Source organism: Melozone crissalis, unplaced genomic scaffold (genome assembly GCF_028551555.1).
Source record: "Melozone crissalis strain CALT ecotype California unplaced genomic scaffold, PUWL_Pcris_2 ptg000018l_1, whole genome shotgun sequence".
NCBI classification, from domain to species: Eukaryota; Metazoa; Chordata; class Aves; order Passeriformes; family Passerellidae; genus Melozone; species Melozone crissalis.
The window spans coordinates 20,237,595-20,261,685 of record NW_026535796.1 but is presented as its reverse complement, the minus strand read 5'-3'; the positions used below and the strand labels follow the sequence as shown (position 1 = coordinate 20,261,685).

General features: G+C 39.9%; 1 protein-coding gene across 1 annotated transcript in view; it reads left to right on the top strand.

Annotated features, from left to right (window-relative positions):
- SPTBN5 (spectrin beta, non-erythrocytic 5) overlaps window positions 1–24,091 on the top strand; it is an 89,459-nt gene that overhangs the window by 61,901 nt on the left and 3,467 nt on the right. Inside the window, exons 42-62 of the mRNA XM_054276192.1 lie at window positions 1,035–1,156; window positions 1,794–1,956; window positions 3,313–3,501; window positions 4,290–4,367; window positions 5,789–5,961; window positions 7,014–7,104; window positions 7,724–7,870; window positions 9,029–9,166; window positions 9,813–10,069; window positions 10,220–10,406; window positions 12,763–12,975; window positions 13,351–13,547; window positions 14,141–14,345; window positions 15,052–15,246; window positions 16,354–16,509; window positions 17,080–17,297; window positions 18,890–19,079; window positions 19,871–20,047; window positions 20,992–21,096; window positions 22,067–22,687; window positions 23,638–23,709. Coding sequence (XP_054132167.1) covers window positions 1,035–1,156; window positions 1,794–1,956; window positions 3,313–3,501; window positions 4,290–4,367; window positions 5,789–5,961; window positions 7,014–7,104; window positions 7,724–7,870; window positions 9,029–9,166; window positions 9,813–10,069; window positions 10,220–10,406; window positions 12,763–12,975; window positions 13,351–13,547; window positions 14,141–14,345; window positions 15,052–15,246; window positions 16,354–16,509; window positions 17,080–17,297; window positions 18,890–19,079; window positions 19,871–20,047; window positions 20,992–21,096; window positions 22,067–22,687; window positions 23,638–23,709 — 3,894 coding nt within the window. The remainder of the gene's footprint in view (window positions 1–1,034; window positions 1,157–1,793; window positions 1,957–3,312; window positions 3,502–4,289; window positions 4,368–5,788; window positions 5,962–7,013; window positions 7,105–7,723; window positions 7,871–9,028; window positions 9,167–9,812; window positions 10,070–10,219; window positions 10,407–12,762; window positions 12,976–13,350; window positions 13,548–14,140; window positions 14,346–15,051; window positions 15,247–16,353; window positions 16,510–17,079; window positions 17,298–18,889; window positions 19,080–19,870; window positions 20,048–20,991; window positions 21,097–22,066; window positions 22,688–23,637; window positions 23,710–24,091) is intronic.

Genomic DNA, 24,091 nt, shown 5'->3' with positions numbered 1-24,091 from the left:
TTACTTTTCAGATTGATTCGCAGGAATTTTCAGCAATGAAGGTGCAGCATAAATTTCTTCTCAAGAAAATACTGTGCTGCTTAATCCTACTTTATCTTATCAAATATTATTCTTCCTGATGCAAAAAATCTAAGAAGAAAGGTCCCTTTTCAACATCTGGGTCTCTGGCCCTCACCTAGAAGCCAGATCAGACTGTCCTACACATTTTGGAAAGCACGGACTCCATCTTTCCCCCCAGTTCCTGTACTCAGCTGAACCAAAATCACAACTCTATTTCTGTTCAGAACAGAATGCAAACCCCATACTGCATGTAGTTTCCTGACACAGACATCCAACACAGAAATTCTAGGTTATAACTGCCTGCCTGATTCAGTCTGGCTTTTGTAAAAACTGGTCAGTTTGCATCATCTAGGACTAAATTAAATTGAGCATTAAATATGGGTCTAAGCTCCTTTATATTTGTATATTTTTACTAAAAAGAAATAAATCCTCTTGAACAGTAGTAGAAATTCAACCTCTCACATTTTTTCACTGTTGGCCCTTTCATATAGAAAACATGAAAAACTTTTTCTTTACAATAGTATAGTAACTGTTCTTTTTTAAAGGATTAAAACCAGCCTGTGTAATTTTTTTGTTCCGCAGAATTAAAATTTTTCATTTTAATCAACTTGATAGAATTTTGCAACAAAGTTTTCAACTTTAAGAGTTGATGAGCATCCATCAGACTGCTAATAGAAGTTAGAATTAGCACTTCATTTTCCAATCTGTTTGTCCATATTCTACAAAACTGTTTTCTAAATTGTAAATTAACTTTTGTGCCTACAAAGCAATGCCTGCACATGGATGTTTGCTCACAAATGCATGTGTATTATTTTTTGTATAGTATATATCCCTTTGTATATTTTGTTACTGTAATTTAATTACCTGCCTTTGAGAGCTGGGGTCTTAAAATGAACTATTTTTCCTGAAAGGCAAACTCAGGAATGAATATAAGTGTATGGCGTAAATTTACTCCACTATAAATCTCTTCCCAGCCACTGGAACTGGAATCTTTCCGCCTCTCCACAAGGAATCCATCCATAAATAACAAACTGACTATGAAGCAACAGGAGATGAAAAACAACTGGCTCCGACTCCAAGGACAGGCCAAACAAAGGTGAAGACTTAGAGTTGTTTGAGTATCTCTCAGCAGGAGCAAAGCTGCTCCCTGGGGTCTAAACTGTACTTGTCAGAGGTCTCAAAAGTTTTTTAAGGATTTTTTACTAATTTTACATAGGCAGCTAAGACATCTGCATTGGAAAAAGTGTGACTTGATACACAAGAAGTCCCACTGATGTGACTTTGGGAAAAATGATACAATGTTTTTGTGGTTTATCCCATTAAATAATGTTACTAAAATGCCTCCAGACTATCAAATTAAATCTATCATAAAGCCTTTGTGAAAGACTTCTTTTTGGAGGGTGCTTGAAGATTATTTTTTTCCTCAAATCTTTCCAAAACAAGAAAGGCTTAAACCTGATCTGTAATCATTGCTGTAAGCAGCAGATATGAAGTCTTTTTTACCTTTCTTGTGCTAATGGACTGATGTAAAAATATTTGTAAATATGTTGTCTCCAAGGCAGTGTGCATCTCGTGTGGTTTTGGTTAACGTGAGGAACTCTTAGGAACTGTAAGGGAAAGCTTGAATTAATTTCATTTGGCTTCTGTTAAGACACTTTCCTCTGCAAATGGGGAGGGAGAGGCCACTAGATAACTCCCTCTCAGATGATGCTGAACTGCACCTTGTGTGGCAGGAAGGAGAAGCTGGCAGCCTCGTACCAGCTGCAGAAATTTAACCTGGAGATGAAGGAGATGCTCGACTGGGCGCAGAACACCAGAGCTTTAATGGAAGCAGGGGGGCTGCCTAAGAGCGCCAGTGAAGCCGAAAGCATGATAGAGGAGCATCAGGAGAGAAAGGCAAGTGTCTTCCGTGGCTTTCACATACTGGGAATCTTTCTGTGTGCACAGCATGCCTCGGTCAATAACAGGGTAAAAAAGCTGTTTTCAGTACCAGGCTGGGGATAAAAATCACCTACATACTGACAAAGCTGTCCCATGGGCTGTTTGGCAGCTTGTGTCTTTGCAAAAAGGCTCAGAAGCCCCATGAGCTCTCACCTCTGCTGCTGTCCAAGCCTGATGGTGAAAAACAGGTTCAGTCTCACATCATGCACGCTGCTTATCTCCTTATTCCTATTGCTAAAGAACTTCATGCCAGATAATCCTTGCTTCGAGCTAGATTTTTTCATGTGAACTTAATTTACGTGAGAAGAAAATAAAATCAGTGGTTTATTTCACACAGAAAAGCAAATTACCAATGAATGGTGCTGCATATTCCCTTTGGAAACACTTCATATCCCAGTAATAATTACCTTATGAATGTTTTGGTGGCTAATTTTGCTAATATTTTCAGTTTCTTTTCTGAAAGGAGTGAAATTTTAAGTAACATTAGGAAAAAAGTCAATATTTTACCTTTTCCCAAGAATCATAGCTATCTTTCAGCTGTTGTGCTACATTCTCTTTGTAATTACTTTACTTCTTCTAAAAGTCCTGTTCACAGAATAATTACTGATAACCAGTGCTTTGTGGGTCCCATTATTAACACAGTTTGTGGATTCTGATTAATTTTCTAAACCTGAATTTATTATGAAGTACCTGAAATACCCTTCATCTTTAGAGTCATCCATTTTTACAATGCTTTCTCCTATCACTGAACAATGTTTTTGCTAATAATTATTTGTTACATTAAAAATACCACTGATGTAGTGTGCTCCAAATTTACATGGTGGCAATATCTAAGTCTTTAATATCTGTTAGTCAAGTTAAGTGTGTTTCATTTTAACAAAACAAAATGAAATAAAAGAATGTCTTTAACATAAAGATCTGATGCAAGCTTCTTTGTCGGGAGAGGAAAAGTTCTAGGCACTGTTTCTTAAAAGCACCACTTTTGTGTAGGAGGACTGGGGGATGATATTATGGATGTTTGAAATTTTGTTCATTTATATCTCAGCATTTTCTAATCTGTTTCTAACTAAATCTCAATTTTCATTTGTCGGAAAACAGTTGTTCCTGGACCAATAAGCTCATTTATTATTTACATTTACTCTCACTTAGGCAATTCTATGCTCTTCCAGTAACATAGCTCAAAGATGAATTATTTTCCATGCAAATATTAGTGCTGGAAAGTTACAGCCCAAGTTCTTCCCCTCAAGGCCTGTATTCTGAATAACTGGCTTTTCATAAACCCTTGACATCAACCTCAGTAATGTATTTTAGGAGGAGATTGAAGCCCGAGGGGAAAGATTCAACGCTCTCAGTGACTATGGTAGAGAACTTGGCAATTCTGGTCACTATGCAACCCCTGAGATTCGCCTGTCCCTCTCCAGACTGCAGCAAGCCTGGTCTGAGCTGATCCAAGCATGGAAAGAGCAATATATTAAATTGTTTCAGGCACAAGATTTACAGGTGAGTAAAATGACATTCAAGAGAGGATAAACCTGCCACTGACAGTTTTTTCTTGATAAAAGCAGCAAATTTCTGAGATGGCAGAATGAAAAATGTGCTAATAATACCCAGTGTTTCGTCTATATTTCAATGGTTTCTGGAAGGCATGCTGAGGGCCAAGCACATTCAGTTGTGACAGGACTTAGAGAAATTTTACCTCTACAAATCATAGAAATTTCTGTGGAAAATGTGCCAATCTATTTTTCAAAGGGTGTAAAACTTAGCAAATTTTGGTCAAACTCTCATACATCTGGAAAAAGACACATACTTATGACACAACATCACTATTCTTCCAAATTCTAAAACCTGCCCAAAAAGACATGGAGCCAGACAAGTATTTTTTAAAAACTGAAGAAAAATTTAGCATGGACAGAACAATGTATTTTTTCCTGGCTTTTTTTCCTTATAAAATAAGGAAATTTGGCTGCAATTTTCCAGAAATACTTCTCTGTAACAGTCATCTCACTTTAAAAATTTCTGCTCAAACAGAGATTCTACAATGAAGAATGTCAAGTATTTTAGATAAGAGCTGGGCTATTAATCCCATCTAAAATCATCACATATATGGGAACTTAAATCTTATGGTATGGGCAGTTTCAATGCTGTTTCATGCACTACATTAATTTTTGAAATAATCATGAAAGTTTGTTTTTTTCGGTATACTCTGCTGAAGTCATGTTAGCTTCTGCTTTATAGCATTTCAGCACGTTGTCATGTTTGTGACTGCTGGGTTTTTTTTCCCTACACAGAAATTCTATGGCTACGTGGAACAGATTGAGAGCTGGCTCAGCAGCAAAGAGGCCTTCCTAGCTAATGAGGACTTAGGGGTATGTGCTCTGACAAATTACAGTTTTCTCTGCAACCAGTCTGCAGGAGAAGGCACTTTACAATGATGTGCTCTGAATCTTCCTGTGCTCCTTCTCCTTCTGAAATTACTGCTCTGCCCTGTTGGTGGTTTAGGATCAGATTTCTTTCCTTGGTACTTTACACAGGATGGGACTCTAAGAGTAATGGAACAATCCAACTGCTCTCAGTATAGCAGGAAAATGAGACTTAACAGAAACATGGAACTCTAGCATGGTTTGGGTTGGAAGGGACCTGAAAGACCATCCATTTCCAGCCCCCCTGCCATGGGTGGGGACACCTCCCAACAGCCAGGTTGTTCAATGCCCCATTCAGCCTGGCTTGTCCTATCTGACCCAAATGCCTTTGCCAGCAGTGTGCAAGTCATCGCTGCTGTCACTGCTGGCATACCCAGTGTAGCTTTAAATTGCCTACCACAGGTGTCAGTAACGCTGCAATAACTGAAACTGCAGACTGATGCATGGGCTGCAAAAGCTGCTCAGGATGCTGGATTTACATTCTGACACTTAGCTCACCCTACACCTTGTATAGGTAGTGCTACTAAATTAGTTGCCTCTGCGGGTGCTAAAAAACATCTCAGAGTTCAGTGTATTTGCAGTCCCTTCATTACAGCACAGACTTAGAAGGACTCATCCAGTCAAATTTAGCTTAGCAATGTGCAGAAAATGCTCTGTGAGTAATTTCCCATCCAATGACTCATGTAAGCACCCAGAAGTTTAGTGTTTTTTCTGACCCATTTGATGTGAGCTTATTGCTTCCTTTAGAATAGTGGAGAAGCAGAGTTTACTGGGATAACAACATTTTGACACCACTGGTTCTATAATTAAAGTGCAGAGGTGTGCTGAAAGGAGAACTCTGAGTCATTAATCTTGGGTTTCACAAACATTACAAGAACTGTTTCTCTGCACATTAAATGTAATGTCAGACTCCAATCCTCAAATTCAAATCTGGATCTGAGCTCTTCCAAATTCCATGGGTTGAAATTGAGACTCTAATTTTAAACTCCTTCTGTGACATATTTGTTCACTTAACTCTGATTTCAGTTTGGCATCCCACGTTTGCTTTCAACATGGCATCTGTTTTAAAACTGATTTAAAATTAGGGGCTGATATTTCAATTCCTGAGACGTTATGTGTTCTAACCAGCACAACAATATGCATGAGAAGCTAAGCATCCAGCACTGAAATAATGGCTTCAGACCTTGCATGGAACAATATTTAGGTCCCAAGTGTCAGATCAATGCCAATCAATTCCAAGGAACAAAAAAATTTCTTGACAACTAGTTTGAAAATCTGGGTAAATGCCATTTATCTTCTGGATTATCAGTGTTTTGGATGGAAAAACTCTGACTGAAAGCACCTTCCCTTTGTTGAATTCTATCCAGGACTCAGTGTCTAGTGTGGAGAGCCTGCAGCGGAAACATGCACAGTTTGAAAAAGCCCTGGAAGCTCAGATGGAGAAAATCAATGAGATGGCTTCATTTGCTCAGCAGCTAACACAGAACAAGCACTATGACTCAGAAAATATCAGCAGCAGATGCCAGGCTGTTCTGAGGAGGTAAAGTCAAATCCTTCCCATGTCAGCCACCAATCTCTTCTCCAATGAGACCCTCCTCCTGTGATCATTATCTTTAAATGAATCAAGAGAACTATAAGCTGGTTTGCATTTGCTCAACTTCATGCTTTGCACTGGAGTCTTCCCAAATTGGCTGTATTTCATTCCAAAAAGCAATTAAGTGGAGGGGGAGCAGGATTCAAAAAAGGCAGTTTCTCTTTAATTTTGGCCTGGCCTTAGGGACAGTGCTGTCATGCTCATTCTGGACAGTGCTGCAAACAGAAGGCCTGCCAAGCCATTAAATACTTCATTATCATTAAATACCATCATTAAATACCAAAGGTAATTTCCTAGACAACTGTTTTTCTCTGCTCTAATGGGGTTGATCTTTAAGCTCCACTCAAATTATCCATTAGGGCATTTGCAAATTTTCTGATCAGATCTTGCCGTCTCGTGTGAATTACTTTATTGCTACTAACAATTTGCATATTGTTCATCTCCAACAAGTGCTGAAGTAAAAGCAGTTGTATTCCCTGCTGTGGTAGATGAAAAGAGCTACATAAAAGTTATGAAAAGAGACTGGAAGTCCCCTTTGATTCAAGTGAACATACTGATTTGTTAATATTTTCTAATTTTCTATGATTTATTAATATCTCACATCAGCATTAACACTAATAAAGGGCTGCAGGTCCAAAAGTGGGGGAAAAAATTAAAGGATGGTGTAGCTTTAGTTTATCCATGACAAACACCATCACATTTGCAGGATTTCCACATAAGAAACGTGCTGAGTTTATGTTCTCTTGAATCCTGAAAGGCAATAATGGTGATTTCTAGAGGCAGATACCATATACACAGAACTGTAGGATATCTGTCAGCTCGCAATCTTTCCTACAGGGCATCTTCTCTGACAGCTGGATCAAGGGAATCTGCATGTCATGGACATTTCCCTCCTAGGGAATGGAGGATTTGATCATGTGTGTTTTAGAGGTGAAATTTGAAAACCCTTATCTAATTCATTCTGTGACTTTTACCTCACATATCTGTCTTCATCTCAGAAAACAGAGACTGCTGGAGAATGCTGCTGCTCGCAGACATTTGCTAGAGGAATCAAGGCTTCTGCAGAAATTCCTGAAGAATTCTTTTGAGGTACAATTACACAGGATTCATAATATTCTGGTTTCTTAAAATACACTGTGCTGCATATATCTGAATGCCCAGACAGATTTGCTGTGAGGAAAATCAAGGGACTGAGCCTGGAATGAGATAATATTGGGAAAGATGAGGATAAGGATGAAGGGATATTTTTTGATTCTTTCCTCTAGTCTAGTGTAGTAAATGAAAGATCTACTGTACAGTGGAAAACAGCAAAATGCAGAAAAAATAAATGCATTACAAGGGAATGTGCCATCATTAAAAAAAAAGGAAGATTTTTTTGTGAGATACTGACAATGGGTTAGAAATAGGGTGATCATTGTCTATGCTCCCCCATGCACACATGTGCCCATGCATTTTCTCACTGCCTGGGGGCTATCTGATGGAGAAGCTCCCTTTCCAGACAACAGTGCTAGTAAACAAACATATAGGGGTGACCTCCTTAAGGGCAGGAGGAGCTATGGGAAGCAGAACCTCTGAAGGACAACTCATTTTGGTCCCCATTTCCCAGTTCCCTGTTTTATACATATAAGAGGAGAGCCTGCAGGCTGGAGCTGAAGAAACTGAAGAAACACTGAAGATTTTGTTTATTTCTGTTCTTCCCTCCTCACAGGTGGCTGCCTGGATTAATGAGAAGAACAGCATTGCCCAGGATGATAGCTGGAAGGATCCAAGCAATCTGCAGACCAAACTGCAGAGGCACCAGGCTTTCCAAGCAGAGATCATGGCCAATAGAAATCACTTGGACTCCATCAAATCAGTGAGAGGAGCGGGGTTTTGGGCAAGGGTGGGGAACTGGCATGAAAGACTCTGCAGACAGTGTGAGTTACAGTGATCTCAACCAGGGGAGGGGGAGTCACTGTCCTCTCACTGGTATTGTCCATGTTGACTCTGAGTATACTGAGAAGCTTATTCTTTTAGTCCACCAAGAATTTTCTGTGTCCATCTTTTTCTTCACTCTCTCTCTCTTACTGTCTAGTGTGAGCTTGCTCTGCATGTTCACTGTGCATGCAATGGAAACAGATGGGGACCTGCAATAAAAGATTCAATCCACTGACTTTAGGGACATCTCTCTGGGTGAATGCCACTTTAGAGGTATCCTTGTTTATTTCCAGCAGAGAATCTGTCTGATTGGATGTACAGCCTTAACAAGACATGTAAGATGTATCCAACAAAAAGGATAATTTTCAAGTGCTTCCTTTGCAGAGACACGTTAGTAGGCGAGATATGAAGGAAGCCTGACAAGACTTGTCAGATATTTGGCAGAAGCTGTGATCAGATGATAAGTTTGGAAGGACAGACTGTAACATGTTTATTAATTTTATTTTCAGCACAGTGCTTACGGGATGTATTTTGCAATAGATTACTACATTAAAAGTAGATTATCCCCTCCAGATTCACCTGCATCTTAGAAACACCTCTCCTTTTCTTTATTCCTTTTTCTTTTCTCTTTTCTTTCTTTTCTTTTCCTTTCCTTTCTTTTCTTTTTCAATCCCCCTGTTTGCAGACACAAGAGGGGGTTAAAGGGTGGAGCTACAATCCTCGGTAAAATTATCTGGTTTTAAAGACTTGTTTGCACAATCTCTTTCACATTATTTCATGATGCCCTGTCTTCTTTGTTGAGAATAGTCCTAGTGGTTGCTCTTTAGAACACCTACTGACCTGGTATAGCACCTTTCACTTGCTGTGCTTCTTGCTTCCCTTGCTGTGCAGTTTCTGCCCTAATTTCAGTAAGCCTTTTGTCTTTATTAGATTTTTCTCTGTCTCTGCAATCCCTCCATCTATTGTGTCAGGAGTAGAAGGTTGCAGCTTGCCCTTTACAAAAGAGTGCTGGTAGACTTTGATGATGAAGGCAAAAGTGATAAATTCTGGTGCATTCAGCAAAGGAAGAATATGTTGCCTGTTTCTCCTGACATAGGAGGGGGAGAAGATGCTCCATGAAAGGCACTATGCCCCAGAAGCCATTCAGTCCAGACTACAAGAAATGGAAGAGCTGTGGGAAGAGCTGCTAGCGAGTTGCCAGGATAAATGGACCAAACTGCAGGATGCTTACAAGGTAATGCCAGTGGTAACAGGGATGCCAGTGGCTGGATCTTGGTGTCTTTTCCAGAGATAGCACAGCTGCCTTGCTACATGTCTCATCTACAAGTGTCACTTGATACAATCCTGCCTGATTCCTCAAGACCATTATTGCAAAGAATCTGCTAAGTGTGGACTGACTGAATGGAATTGGCAGGAAAATTGGAGATCCCTATGGAGGGAAGAGGATTTGTATCCTCTGGGCTCCATTCTGCTTTCTGCTGCTGGTTTAGATCCAGATTCCAAAGAGAGTTACTAAGGAAAAATGTGTTTACTCAAATGTGTCAACTCTGCATCTTTCTCAAGGGCATCTTTTCTCTAGCACATTGAGAAAGAAACCTACAGCTGCTTTTCATTTCTCTAGCTCTCTAGCTTTTTTTTTTTAAAGATGCTATGTCCATGATCTGCATTTGTGCAACACAAGTAAGATAAGCTGTTGATGTTCAATGCGTCTGTTCTTGGCTTTACCATGACTGAATTCTCTTCTTCATTTGCACCACCATTGTGTACGGGAAAAGTTCACTGAGCAGTGTGTGCAATCTTTACTGCAAGTGGCTGAGATTTTCACATCATATTATCTGTCCTAAAGGTTTAAATTATTTTTTCTTCTTGCTTGTTCTCAGGGTCTTCATTTTCAGCGAAATGTAGAGGACACAGAGAAATGGTTGGAAGGTGTGGAAAATGACCTGAAAGCACCATACAATGACAATGATCTGGTGGTTTTGAACAGTCATCTGAAGAAACAAGAGGAACTGGAGGAAGACATTGCTGCCCATAGGGACCGACTGCAAGAGCTTGTGGTCACAGCTCAGCAGTTCCAGAAGGAGAAACATTTCCTTGCTGATGAACTAGAAGAGAAAGTGGATGAACTGGTGCAGAGGTGTGTGAGAGCCTGGCCTGTCTCCTGCCAGCTTTTTTCTTCCCTGAACATTCTTTTTCCTTTCCTTCTGTACACTATTCTGAAATGAGTGTTTTGCATTCATTCCTTATCAATCTGTAGTCCTCACTGGATTATCTTTAAAACCTACAGGTACAAAAGGCTGCGTGACCCTCTGCAGGAGAGGCGGGGAAGTCTGGAGGCAAGCAGACTGCAGTACCAGTTCTTCCGAGATGTTGATGAGGAGTTGGCTTGGGTTCGTGAGAAGCTCCCCGTGGCTTCCTCCAAGGACTATGGCCAATCCCTGGTAACCATTCAGAGTCTACAGGAAAAGCACCAGGTAGTGTCATGTCTTTAGAATCAAATAAAGAATCAGTCTTTATAATTAAATAGAAAACACTTAATTCAATTTGTCTCTAGCAAACTTCATCTGCTGTGCTTTGGCTAACAGGAGTCAGCATGCCAGGCATCATTTTTATCCTTTTCTTTTTCAAGGATCTGTCCATGACTTGACAACATGCAGGATGCCATCCTGCTTACCATTGCAGGGGTGCAAGTACCACACCACAGACTTTCTGTGGTCACGTTGGCTGTTTCTGTGAACTGAGTTCAAACCCTGGCCCTTTCAATACAAAATAGATTTTACAAACTTGTGCATATTTTCATATGTTCTCTGGTCCTAACAAAATGCTTTCAAACTCAGTAGATCCAAAAAAGCTCATTGCTCAGATGTCTCAGGATAAGCTCCCAGGAAAATATTTTTCCCAAAAACCTTTTCAGCTCTGATGAAGGGAGGGAGGGAGTTAACAGGGAATTATTATGCTAGCTGAAGTTCACTCCAGTGGTAGCTTTCAGGACAGCTGCTGAAATATTTCACAAGGTTCAGATGGGCCATCAGAGAAAGCAGTGCCTGGAATACTGTCATCTCAAATACCAATAAATACCTTCCTGATGGTTCTTTAATAAGGAGTACTCTCTCTTGGCAAATAAAGGTGGAAGAAAAAATATTCCTGCTAAGACTTGCCAGCAGCTATTGGTATTTAATATTAATATTAGCATGTGACATCCCATTTAAGTGCCATGTAAATGACTTTTGGAGAGATCTGTGCAAGCTGCATTAGGATTGGGAAAGACAGGAGATCCAATAAATTGTCAATGTGTGTGATAGACACAGTCAGAAAGAGAGAAAGCCCAAGCATCTGGTGCTATCATTGTGAAATAGTAAGAATGAAAAACTTGTTTCATCATGATTAATAACATAAATGTTGTTTTGTGTGCAATTACTCCTAAAATTTATGAGCTCGTTGGCATGGTAAGAAAGTAATTAAGTTCACAGAAGAAAAGAATGCTTGAGCTGAATTAATCTGTGAAAATATTTCAAATAACTGAAGGAACAGAGGAGATACTGCTTTAGGCTATGATTAATTTTTTGTTAATTGGCTAAGTCTCAAAATGTTTCAACTAACTGTGAGAGTGGGAGATATATACCATAAAATCGGTGCATAATAAAATTCTCTGACATTTTACTTACTATTCTTCTGGAAACAGGATTAAAATATAAGCTTTTAATTCTCAAAAATTATTAGCTACAGCCTGTGCACTTTCTTTTTAATGTTGGTTTACAAGCAAGCAAATGTCAGAATTGGCATAACAGTCAAGAATTGAATATTCTGTTAGTTCCACCTCTATTGTTTGCCCTAATGAGCCAGATTTGCAAAATTCATTCCTTGATTTGTTGCCACAAAAGAGATTGTGAGTGAACTGTATTAACCTTCTTCCTAAGGAAGAAAAAAAAGAAGCTGCCTTGCAAAACAGCATTTACACACAAATATATTTTGCCTTCAAACAGCTGCTTGGCTTGGAAAAGATATGGTGTTACTTTTCAACAACATCTTGAAATCAATAGGGGGAAGTTAAAGGCAAGATTAGAATCAGAGCTTTTTCCAGCCAAGTTTGACACTTGAGTTGAGAAAGCAACTCCTCTCCTCATAGAGGGCATCTCTTCTACATTAACAGAGCACTGCAGTCTAACTCTGAACCTGCTTATTCATAGCTGTGAAATTAAACAGAGCAATGGTAAAATAGTGGGGCTTGCTTGTGCTCAGGCACAGTCAGCCAAAGAAAGCATGTATGCTCTCAGAAATGCAGGTCTGCTCACAGAAATGCATGTATGCTCACAGAAAAACCATAGCATGGGCCTTGCCTGCCCAGGGGAGAGTATATGGAGGGATGTATATAGTTTTAACATCTACCAGTCTTCAAAAATTAATTTCAAGTAAAGCCCTTGAGAATTGGTTTGAGGTGGTTTTCTTCTCTCCTTGTCCTGTTGGCTGCCTGGCACAGGCGTACCCACAGTGTTTACAATGGCTGCTATGCAAAGATGCGTCTTCTACAAAAGCATTGGCAAGTGATAAATAGTAATGTACAGGCAAATTGAACCTTTTCCCTCCATACTCTGAGGTAGATATACATCAAAGTTCAAACTTCATGGCTAAATTTTATTTCTATGATCACTGCTTCACCCCAAAAAAAGTCCTCCACTCCAATCCAAGCATGCACTCAGACTTTGTACCTCTGACCCACCTTTGTGAAGAGAAAAAGCAAATTTATAAAGGAATTGCATGACTACATTTTCTGGAATAAAAATTCCATAACTTGAATTTTTGGTCTATCATTTTACTCTTTACTCTTTCCAGAACCTGGAGAATGAGATAAACAGTCGAGATGCTTTGACCAAAGCAGTGATCAGTACAGGACAGAAACTGGTAAGGGGAGGCCACTCAGCCTCTCGCAAGATTTTAGAGCATCTGAAGGAGCTTGAGACTTCTGTAGAGACCTTGAGGGCAGAAGCTCAAGAGAGGAGACAGAGGCTTATGCAGTCCTATGAGGCCCATCTGTTCCTAAATGAGGTAAGGATGGTTCCTGGGAGATTTTTTTTTTTTAATTTCTTTTCTTAAAACAACTGACACCTGTATTGTTGAATGGATGTAAGTGCTGAGAAAGAAGCAGAATTCACACTGCCTTGATTTTTCTTATCTGGTAAATAAGGATACAGTGGAGAAGCAACAGTTATCTTCCCAACAAATGGCAGTGAGTAACATGTAACTGCAATTACTGGGTTCTGGGTACACATTTTTTGGAATGGTGTCTGCTAGATTGCATTAGATGAACACATCTAAGGTGCTCTCTGTTTTCACTGATGTGTCAGTGCACCACTGCTTTTAGCTTTCTTTGTCTTGACCTAAATCAAGCTGTATCAAGGCTCATGCCTGTATTTTATACAGCTGCTGGAGGTGGAGGCATGGCTGGCAGAGAGGAGTTTCATTCTGGAGACCTCTGATTACGGGAAGAATGAAGAATCCACACAAGTTTTACTTCGTAAACTTGAAGCTACCAAACTGGACATGGATAGCTTCAGGTTGAGGATCGAGAAAATACAGGAGACAGGAGCCAGCTTAATAAACAAAGACAGTCCAGAGAGGTACGAAAGTAAAAACAGGTTTCTCCTCCACGTCTGACAGAAACTCCCAGAGAAGGCAAATAAAGAAAAGTTCAACTATGTTTGATGGCTCATTCAGAAATAAGATTTCAGGGATCATCCATCCCCCCATCATCATCATCATCATCATCACACACACTGAACTCCCCAAAAGCTTGATGATTGTTTTAGTGCTTTCATGAGAATTTTTTTTCTTAACAACAGACCATTTAATGCAGATCAGCTTCTTTGTCCATTGTCTACTCCCGGGAGTAGACATCTAACTTTAATTTACCACGAATGTTCAAAAACCACTGTGCTTGGGAAAGGAAATGAACATTCCTGACAGTTCACTGTTTTTTATTGAAAGTTTGTTTCTATATCTGGGGAGAAGGATAGGAAAAGAGCAGCCATTTGTATTATTTACTTTAATTTCCTGAGCTAGCTGGGTTTATTGGCACAGCATAACTCACTCCATGATCTTATCTGGTTTATTCTGTGTTTTAAAGGTGTTGCAAATTAAACCTGTCAGAAAAAGCAGCATTTAAAAAGAACCATAAAGCAAAGACATACTTTCTGCTTCTTATTCTTTGCAGTTCAGTAATACTTTCAAAGCTCCAGGGGATCCTAGCAGACTATCAGTCTCTCCTACAGAAGTCTGACACCCAGAGAAAACGCCTGCAAGAACAACTCCAGCTCTATCAGTTTGAAAGAGAATTCCAGCTGGTAGATGCATGGCTTTCCAGTAAACTGTCTGTAGCAGAGTCCGATGACTATGGGCAGGACTTAGATGATGTTGAGGTAAAAGAAAATAAAAGGTATTGCATGTATGGTGTGGCAAAGCAGGGATATATTTGCTGCAATTTTTATATAGCTGCTGACAATGAAGCATGTTACAATGACAAAAACTAAGCAGAGCTGTTATCTCTACAGCAAGAACTCAGACTGGCTTCTGTCTGCTTTGACAGGCTTGCTGAGGTGGCATCCTCCAACAGAAAATTAGATGTATCAGAAAGTTAGCTTTTCTTGGAATGAGATGAGGTCAGCACACTCCATTGCTTTCCCTGCTTATAAATTTGACAGGAGCTAAAAAATTTGACTATGGTCAAAAGCAGTGGGCTGCAGTGCTCATATCTCTTGCTGCTGATTTCAAGGATAAATTTCTCCCTGGGGCACACAGTGCAGAGAGGTATAATTAGCAGTGTCCACTCCTCCTAGAAACTGCTGCATATATAGACAAGTTCTGTACATTAACTGTTGATGTGAGCAACTTCTGCTTGTCAGGACATGGTTATTTTTTCTCTGTGACGCAGAATGTTAAATGATGAAGACAAAAGATGTCTTCCTCTGACTCTGGGTCATTTGGATTTATCAAGCAATTTGTGCTTGTAGATTGCAGTGCATAGCTTTTGTGTTATACAGAGCAGAGAAAGTGATTCCTTCTGCCTCTCTCATGGAGGTAGGCAGAAATTCTTTATCTAAATTTGTGTACCCATTTATTCTGCAGGTGCTGGAGAAAAAGTTTAAAGATTTTGTAAATGAGATGAAACCTCTGGGACATTCCAAAGTTGTCTCCTTAAATGAGTTAGCATCTAAACTGGATAAGGAAGGCCACAGCAAGATGGATGTTATCCAGAAGAGAACTAAGCAAATCAATGAAATGTGGGAGAAACTATGCAATGCCATTGATATAAGGACAGAGGTAGGAAACACATTAAAAACTGGGGCATTGATTTCCTTACAGCCTCCCATGCCCTTTCTTTCCCAAACTCATGTTGAAACACAAGGTTTACAGGGGCAATGAGTACATTTTGTTCAATTTTTTCTAGATTCATTTCCCTTTATAGCCACTGCTTACCCCACTGTTCCTAGCAAGGTTTATACTTGGAAGATGCTTATCAGCGCTGGGTAATTGTTTTCCTTAATTCACTGCTAACTCCAGTTTCCTGAAAAACAAAGCAAATCCAACAATTTACCACCACTAACAGGAGTCTGGCTCTGCCACTTATCAGTCTTTTTATGGAACTACTTATGTAACATGATCAAAATTCTCCAGGATTTTTGCTGAGTTAACTTCTTGAAATCAAAGAAGGCATATGGAAGAGAATGTGATGGAGGACACAGAGCCAACCCTCTACCTTTAGGTAGCAGTTGGGTGTTAAATCTGCTCACTCCCCCTCAGGAAACTGCAGTCACAGATATGTATGGAAAAGCAGAGGTGACACCCAGAACTCAACATTTTTGTTTGTTTTAAGGAGAATATAAATCATCAGATGTCCTCAATAATTTTTTTCACTACTGTTGCATGACCTGTTGCTTATGAGGTAGCTCAAGCCCACTATTGTCTGTTAGCAGAAATAAATGCATGACAATTGTTGCTATAAAGTTTGACTATAAACTAGTATTAGAACTTTTTTTTAATATTCTCATTTCAGAAAAGCATGATTTTTGCTCAATTTATTTTCACTGTTTGCAGTGTAGACTTTATTCCAAGTAGTATTTTAAGACAACCTCTGTGATGTAGAGAGCTACTTTTAGAGGGCAATTCATGCTCTCCATCTTGATAATTCTTCTCATGTAGGGATAAATTGCTCTTTGGAGACATTTGTTTCTTTCCATTGTCCAAGAGAACTTGGGGATCCCAGGTTAACACCTCACTTTCAGGTGACTTAATGGGGAAGATATTTCATTCCCTCTCAAAATCCCCAGTGATTTTGTGCTGCATTTTGACATATTGGGGTTACCTTTCTTCATGTTGTAGACACAAAATGCTGTAGAGTATTACCATTAAATTACCTTGTTATTCCAGAATCTAAGAGCAGCCCGTCAAGTTCACCAGTATGACCATGATGTGGATGAAGTAAAGGGCTGGATGCAGGAGAAAGAGGCAGTGGTGGATATAGAGGATTATGGGTATGATCTTCCAGGTGTACAGACACTTCTCAGCCATCTTGAGGGAGTAGAGGTAAGAGGATCTGTGATGAAGCAGTAGCAGAAAAGCATAGATGGCAAAAAAAAAAGGAGACTGCTTCTTGACTGAAGCCTCTTAAAGGCCTTACTTACAAGATAAATTTATTGCATCCTTAAAATATTCTTTGTGCCTCAGAGAAGAGGGCTTTTTTCCTCCTGTTTTTAACATTGGAATATTATATACTTCTTTATTATATGCTATGATATATAATAATGATATTATTATATATGCTATGATATATAATGATAATATATGCTTCAAAGCAAATGCTTTTGCTTTGAAGGATGAATTCTCTTCTAAAATCTCTGCTATGATAATTGCAAAGGTGTCAGCTGAACCATGGGAAACTTCAACTCCACATTTATCAAAATAATCTGTCTTATATCTAAAGAAGTTTCTTTTATGTTTAATGATGAACAAGGCATTAAAGGAAAACTGAGAGGCATTCATATTTCCAGCCTCTGTACAGCCAGAGTGTAGAAAATATATGCAGCATTGTTAAATCCACTTTTGATAGAACTAAGTAGTGACTTGGTCTTACAATCCATTCTGTCTCCATTCCAGAGAGATCTGGGAGTCATCATGAAAGAGCTGGAACGGATTCGAGGAGACGCTTGGCACCTCAGCCGCACGTACCCTCAAGTAAAGGAGAACATCATGGAGAGACTCACAGATGTGGATGAGTGCTGGGAAAACTTGGACAAAAAGTTTCTGGAGAGGAAGGCAAGACTGAGCCAGGCAGAACAAGTCCAGCTCTACTTCAATGACTGCAGGGAGCTGATGTATGTATTGGCCCCTTGAGTTTGGCAGTGGGCCTTATTTCTTGTCTTTCCCATAGAGGATTTTCTAAATTATAGCTGTTAGTTATTTGATTCCTGCCCCAGGTGCTCTGCAGCTTGCTTTCAAATCTCTTTGAACAATAATCCATGGCATCTCCTCAACAGCACTTCACGGAATTTACCAGATATCAGAGGTGACCATGATGCCTCAGCACAGTGTGCATGACAAAGACACTTCTTTTAGACCAATTCCTAGACAGTCCCTAAACAGCCCCCTGGAGAATTCCATCCCTGTGCATAAATTTGGTAGTTTCACAATTTCAATTGAAAATGCTGTTGATTCTGTAGGAAGGTAGGGTTAGATAGTGAAGTAATTTGTACACCTGCATAGACACGAGTGCCCCTTTTTCTCAGATTCAAAACAGCTGCATTAAAGGTAATCTCCTGGAATAGGTAATGAAAAAGTTCACCTGTGACAGGAGTAGAAATATAAAGAGAGTGGAATGGTTACCACTGACTATTGGACATTTACTATGCTAAGGGATAGATCCTGAGCTCAGGTAAATCATGAGTAAGTTTGTGCCAGCTGAAAGTTATGGAGAGAAAATGTTTCTTTAAAAGTATCTATCAATATGCTTCTTTCCATGAATGCTCTTTGTGCACATGAAGTACTTTCATGTGTGGTCCTTTACAATGCATAAAAATACTGTTAAACTGTGTAGTCTAGGCAATTGCAGTTAGTTCTTTCTGAGAATTTGAATGCACAATGCTTTGGTATGTGCAGATTTACATCTTTATTTTTAATAGGCTACGTATGGAAACAGCACTGGGAGTATTATAAATCCCCCAGATTTATAAACCTTCATGAACATATTTGTATATTGCTATGGTTTAACCCTCCCAATCAGCAGCAAAGCCAAGCCACTCACTCCCCCAGGTTCCCAGTGGGTTGGGGAGGAGAATCAGAAATTAAAAACAAGCAAACAAACAAAAAGCAACTCATTTGTTGAGATAAGAACACTCTAGTAATTGAGAAAAAAGTAAAATATAATAATAGTAATGATTAATTTCTTAAAAAAAAAAAAAGAAAAAGGAAAAATAACCCTCCCAGAAACTATTGATGCACAATACAGTTGCTCATCACCACTCACCAGTGCCCAGCCTGTCCCTAAGCAGCCATTGGTCCCTCCTGGCCAGCTCCCCCCAGTTTATATATGGGCTGTGATGTTCTGTGGGATGGAGTATCCCTTTGGCCCATTCAGGTCAGCTGTCCTGGCTTTGTTCCCCCTGCCCGGCTCTCTGTGCATCTCCTCACTGGTGAGACACCCTTGGCTTAGGGTGAGCACTACTCAGCAACAGCCAAAACAACAGAGGGCTGTCAGCATTATTCTCATACTGAATCCAAAACTCAGCACTGTACCAGTTACTAAGATCAGAATTAACTCTATCCCAGGCAAAATCTGGACAATATTAATATCTTTTGTGAACAAATAAAAGTCTGCATACATGTATCCACAGCCATGGGATGTACGCATTTCCAACTGTCCAGCAGACTCAGATTCCTCCCCTTTTTACCCTTTTTCCCCATTCTGTAGGGCCTGGGCCAACGAGATGCATGCTCTGGTGATATCTGAGGAACTGGCAAACGATGTCCTGGGAGCGGAGCTGCTCATCAAGCGCCACGAGGAATACAAGCGCGAGATAGAGAAGCAGTGGCTGAAATATGAAGAAATGCAGCAGGCAGGAGGTGACCTGATGAAGAAGGGGCATTTCATGTCTGTAGAGGTGTGTTGAAGGGTTAAATATTTTACAAACAAGAGTGAACAAAGAGATGAAACAGACAGGAGGTGCAGCTTTGTCTCTCAGAACAGAAGAACTAAATGGGACAATTGGGTTCTTTGCTATTAAAAGCTATGTATTTCATGTGACACACAGTAAAAGAAAACACATTTTAAAGTTCTTGTGCTGCATTACAATGCAATCACCTTGCACTGCTAATGTCCCTGAGTTCACCAGAAGAGATGTAATTCTTCAGAAATGTCCAAAGGGGCAAGAATCTTAGCATTTCTGTGATTGAGTAATCTGTGTATCTTTAGATTTTGCCCAAGACACTGTCTGTAGATCCAGAGATCACGCCATGGAAAACATCTTCAGAATTTATGCAAGATCACATTACTTCTGTTGTAGAAAGAACAAGAAAACTTTCCACAGTTGAAGTGTCTCCATTGTTGCCTTGCCATAAGTGCATGCACTTGTTGAATCTCCCAGTTCTCACTAGTTTCATAGTGAGATATAAAGTTTCATCTTGGGAAATCATATGGCAGAATATTTGTCATACAGTATGTGGAATATGCCTAAAGTTGTATTATCTAGCTACACAATTTACATGATGAATTAATTCAAGTAGCAAAAAGAGGACTCAGACATCTTTTCTAAATTATGCTAACACCACAAAATTATCTAGAGATCATCTTCTAAATCATGAAGGCAGATTAGTGACTGCCAGATAGTTGACTGTCATGTGAAAGTTTGATTGGATTTTTCAACTCCTGGCATTACAAATATTCTTTTTCTAGATTGAAGAAAAACTGTTAGAGCTGTCTGAGCTGATGAAGAAGGTAAAGGAGAGCTGGGACATGAGGAAAGTGTTATATGAAGAAAACTGGGAGATCCAATTGCTCCGCAGAGAGCTTGAACAAGCAGAAGCGTGGCTGGCTGCCAAGGAGAGCTTTCTTTCAGACCCATCCTATGGGGTGAGTAACAACCCTGCAGCATTACTGAGCACTGGGTGCCTCTTAGCGTGTGCAGAGGGCCTGGCTCATGGGCCAGCTCAGGCCTGAAAGTAATCACAATCTCAACAGCAATGAGCCCTTGAGATTAGAAAGGGCAGGAGCTCTGTCCTCTTGCAGACGTGAGCCCAGGGCAGCTGCTGCATTTGACATGGTGATGGGCTCCTGGAAGCTGTGGCTTCCAGGGGGTAGTAGAAGCCTTGGAAGGATTCCAGATCATTTTTTCAAATAACTTGCAGAAGGTTCAACCTTCCCTGTCTTGCTGAGAGCCTGATTCAAAAGGAAAAAGAAGTTTTCCCCATCTTGTAGGGAAAAAAGGGGGCTTTTCCCACCTTTTTATTCCCATTAAGTGGTAGAATGTTTTACACAGGCACGTTTATAGCTAGTTTGTAAATTCCTTTTAAAACACTAGCATCCATATTTTTGTTTGTTTTGCTGAGGTTTTTTTTTTCTCATTGTTGACTGTCTTCTATAATTTATACGATTGGAAAACAAAGTCATGAACTTGAGTATCAGAAACTCAGAGGACATGAAAGAAGTCTCAGATGCATTTGTTGTAGGGCAGGAACAAACTGTGTGCAGCACAAGCCAGAATCCAAGTACTCAATCTGCACAAAAACAGTTATAGCTGGAAGCCATGGTACTACATGGCCTTGTAGAAAAGGGAAGGTTGGTATTTGAGCCCTTTTTCTCCTTCACAGCAAACAGACTGCAAGATATAGACCATTTTTTAAAATGTAAATTCAGATTTTCTTCATACACAAGTGAAAAAAGTTTAGACATCCAGTTACAAAATTTTCAGAACCTTCACTTGGCTTAATAGAATGGATCAATCTGAAAATCTTAGGTGTGATCTCTTCTGATGGACTTGATTTTGGACTTCTGTATGTGGCAATTTTTCCATTCAGGATTCAGTGTCTGAAGTAGAGGAATTATTGAAGAAACATCATGATTTTGAGAAGATGCTTGCAGCACAGGAAGAGAAATTTGCTCAGCTCAGCAGGAAAACCAAGGTGAGTAGTAGAAGGCTGATGAGCTGTGCATGAAACAAGATGATGTGGGTCATTTGATTGTTTGAATGTCACTCTATGTAAGAGATGGGGTAAGTGAGAAACCAAAGCTGAAATATTTCAGACATAGCAAGACCTATATGTGGATCAAAAGAGACCAGCTAGCTTGAAAAAGCTATAGGGGAGAAGTGCAAACTTTCTTCTGCCAGCTCCAGCAAACAGGGTGTGAGAAACAGGGTGAACCCTTGCTACACAGATGGAGTGATTTTACTTCATTCAGAATTTCAGTAAGGAGCTGGAGCCACCTGCAAGTGACAGAGGATAGCAAAGGTCTGAAAATAAATGGAGACCAATGCACAGATAGGCCTTTTTCCTTCTGGCTTAAGATTTTTACAATGGATTGTGTTAAATACCAAAGATATTAATACAGTGAGCCTCTCAGGTTCTCTTTCATTTGGGGGGAGGTTTTTAAAATTATTTTCCTGAAACAACCAGAAAAACATAGTGGTTGTGTTTGCCTTTAGGCTGAAAATTAATCTGGTTTTTGCTCAGTGACTTGAAATTTGGCTTACTGAAGGGACAAACCTCTTCCTGCCGAAATTTTCCACTAGAACCACCCTGGATACTCAATGTTCTTACAGAAAATTTAAAGAAGCAGTGCCACAAGAGGAGCACAGTTTCTCCCTAGCTTATTAAAAAAATCAGCCTCCAGAGAACTTATTAAGGACAGAATTCACCATATTTGATGTTAACTGCCACTAGTATTCATGATTTGGACAACAAAATAATGCTTAGCACACAGCAATTAAATTCAGATCTAACTCTAAAAATGCCAGTGGAGGTGCAGGCCTTAAGATTCAGTGCCAGGAGACAGTTTATTTGGAAAACCTTTCCTGCTTAAAATAAAAAAATCTTAGGTATTCATGAATGCATGAAGGCAATTTAAAAAAAATTTAATACTGCTGTCCTACAGAGAGAGATGAATCTCCTGAAACAAGTGGACACAGAAGAAAGTGAGCAGAAGGATAAAGGCAAAATTGTCCGGGTTCCATCTCTGAGAAGAAAACCATCTGACAAAAGGAATGCGCCACCAAAAGTGACAGAGACCAAGAGCACAACGCCACTGCCACCTGTGCCCGCACACAGCGTGTCCTGGAGGGTCCCACTTGAAACTATTTTCTCTCCCATTGAAAAATCTCCAACAAGGTTCCAAGAATTCACTTCCTCGGAAGTCCCTGAAGCGCAGACCAGCAACAAAACAGAAATGAAAGCTGAGACAAGGCTTGGTGAGATTATCACTCCAGCTACACCAAAGGCGGTGGGCCCACAGGCTGCATCTTTAGAAAGTCGCAGTTCTTTAGGCTCTCCTTTATCTCCTCCTCCTATAAGCCAACAACTCAGCAGCAATGTGTCAGAATCCCAAGCCACTGACCACAGATCTCCTCAGGAAAAAGATGCTATAGGCTCCTCTTTCTCCAGCCTGCAGACCAAACCAACAGCAACACCACCCGAGCCTGGACAAAGGTCACCAGATAACTCACCAAACTTACTGCTGTCTAGCTCCTCTTGGGAGAGATTAAAGAATACATCTTCAGTAAGTCCCAGGAATTTCTGGTTCTCTCCTCACAAAACCACTATCCTGTGCTAGTTAAATAAGGCAATAACAGGAAAGTCACAAAGAGCACCATACAGTAGCATCCTGATGGATACACTCCTGGATTCAAACAAGAAGCATTTTATGTGTCTTTGCAATTCAAACACTTTCCACAAAGACAGTTGATGTACAGCTTAAAACTGATTTTAATTTACTATGCTTTATAACCTTGGTCTTAACACCTATATTGGTTTCTGTTTTTCTCTTCCTGAACTAAAAGCTATTCCTGCTGCTGAATACTGAGCAGAGCACTTAAAAACACATGATGTCTCACACAGAGAATGATTTACCTATGGCCTCTGTGTGAGGTGGCATGCTTAGTGTCCACTCATTTTAGAAGTCAGAGAGAGGCAGGACTTCATGGCACACTTGTCAAAGAGCTGACCAGGTGCAAGATTAGAACCAAAAGCTCCTATTTGCTCACCCTGGCAGGAAATTCACTGTTATCTCATTGGCAGATAAAGCTGTTTCCTTTTACTCCTCTACTTTTGAGAGGAGCATGTTTGTTAGATACCCAAGTGTACCAGTACAACACTGGTGTACTGGTGTAACTCAGCAGTTGTGGGGAGGGTATGAATAACTTGAACAATTTAAGTTGTAGAATGCAAGTAATAATATAAAAATAATATTAGTCAATTAACACACTAAGGTAGAGAAAATTTCATGAGTAAATTGTTCAAGAAGGATTTGAATTCTCTTCATTTAGGTGGTCTGTCAAACACACAATTGCAACCTAGTGAGGATTTCCAGCTGTGCTGTCAATGTAAGGGCTAGAGGAACCAGAGATCCGTTCTTTGCATGGAGTTTATCTAAAAAATACCTTCATAAATTTAACATAGGCGCCTAGGGGCCATTTTAAAGTTAAGTAGCATTGTGCTTGTATATCCCAGGTTTCTGCAAGTCTCCAGAACATGGAGGGTTTCCTAGAGAAGCGCGACCAGCTCCTTCCACGAAGACAACAGGTAGAAATAAATACCACCACTCTGGGTTATTTCATTGCTCCTTGAGTTATAGTCCAGATCTGCTCTGACTTTTTCAGGATAAGCTCTTGCTGAAGAGGAGCTGAGTAGTGTGGGTTTGCTTCAGCTGTCCCTAAAATGCATGAGGAAGTGTCCTCTGGCTTTGGCAGTACCTGATCTCTCAGAGAAAGAGACAATGGAATTTTTGCCTTTCACAGAAATATCATGTAGAACAGGGTCTGTCTACAGTTAATGAATTTATAAACCAAAGTCTAGGCTGTATGAACATGTTAATTACAGTTTCCTAATTATAAACAATATAGCAACTGGTTTCAATATTTCAACTGAATTAGAAGGAAAAAACCCAAATGAAACAACCCAAAAA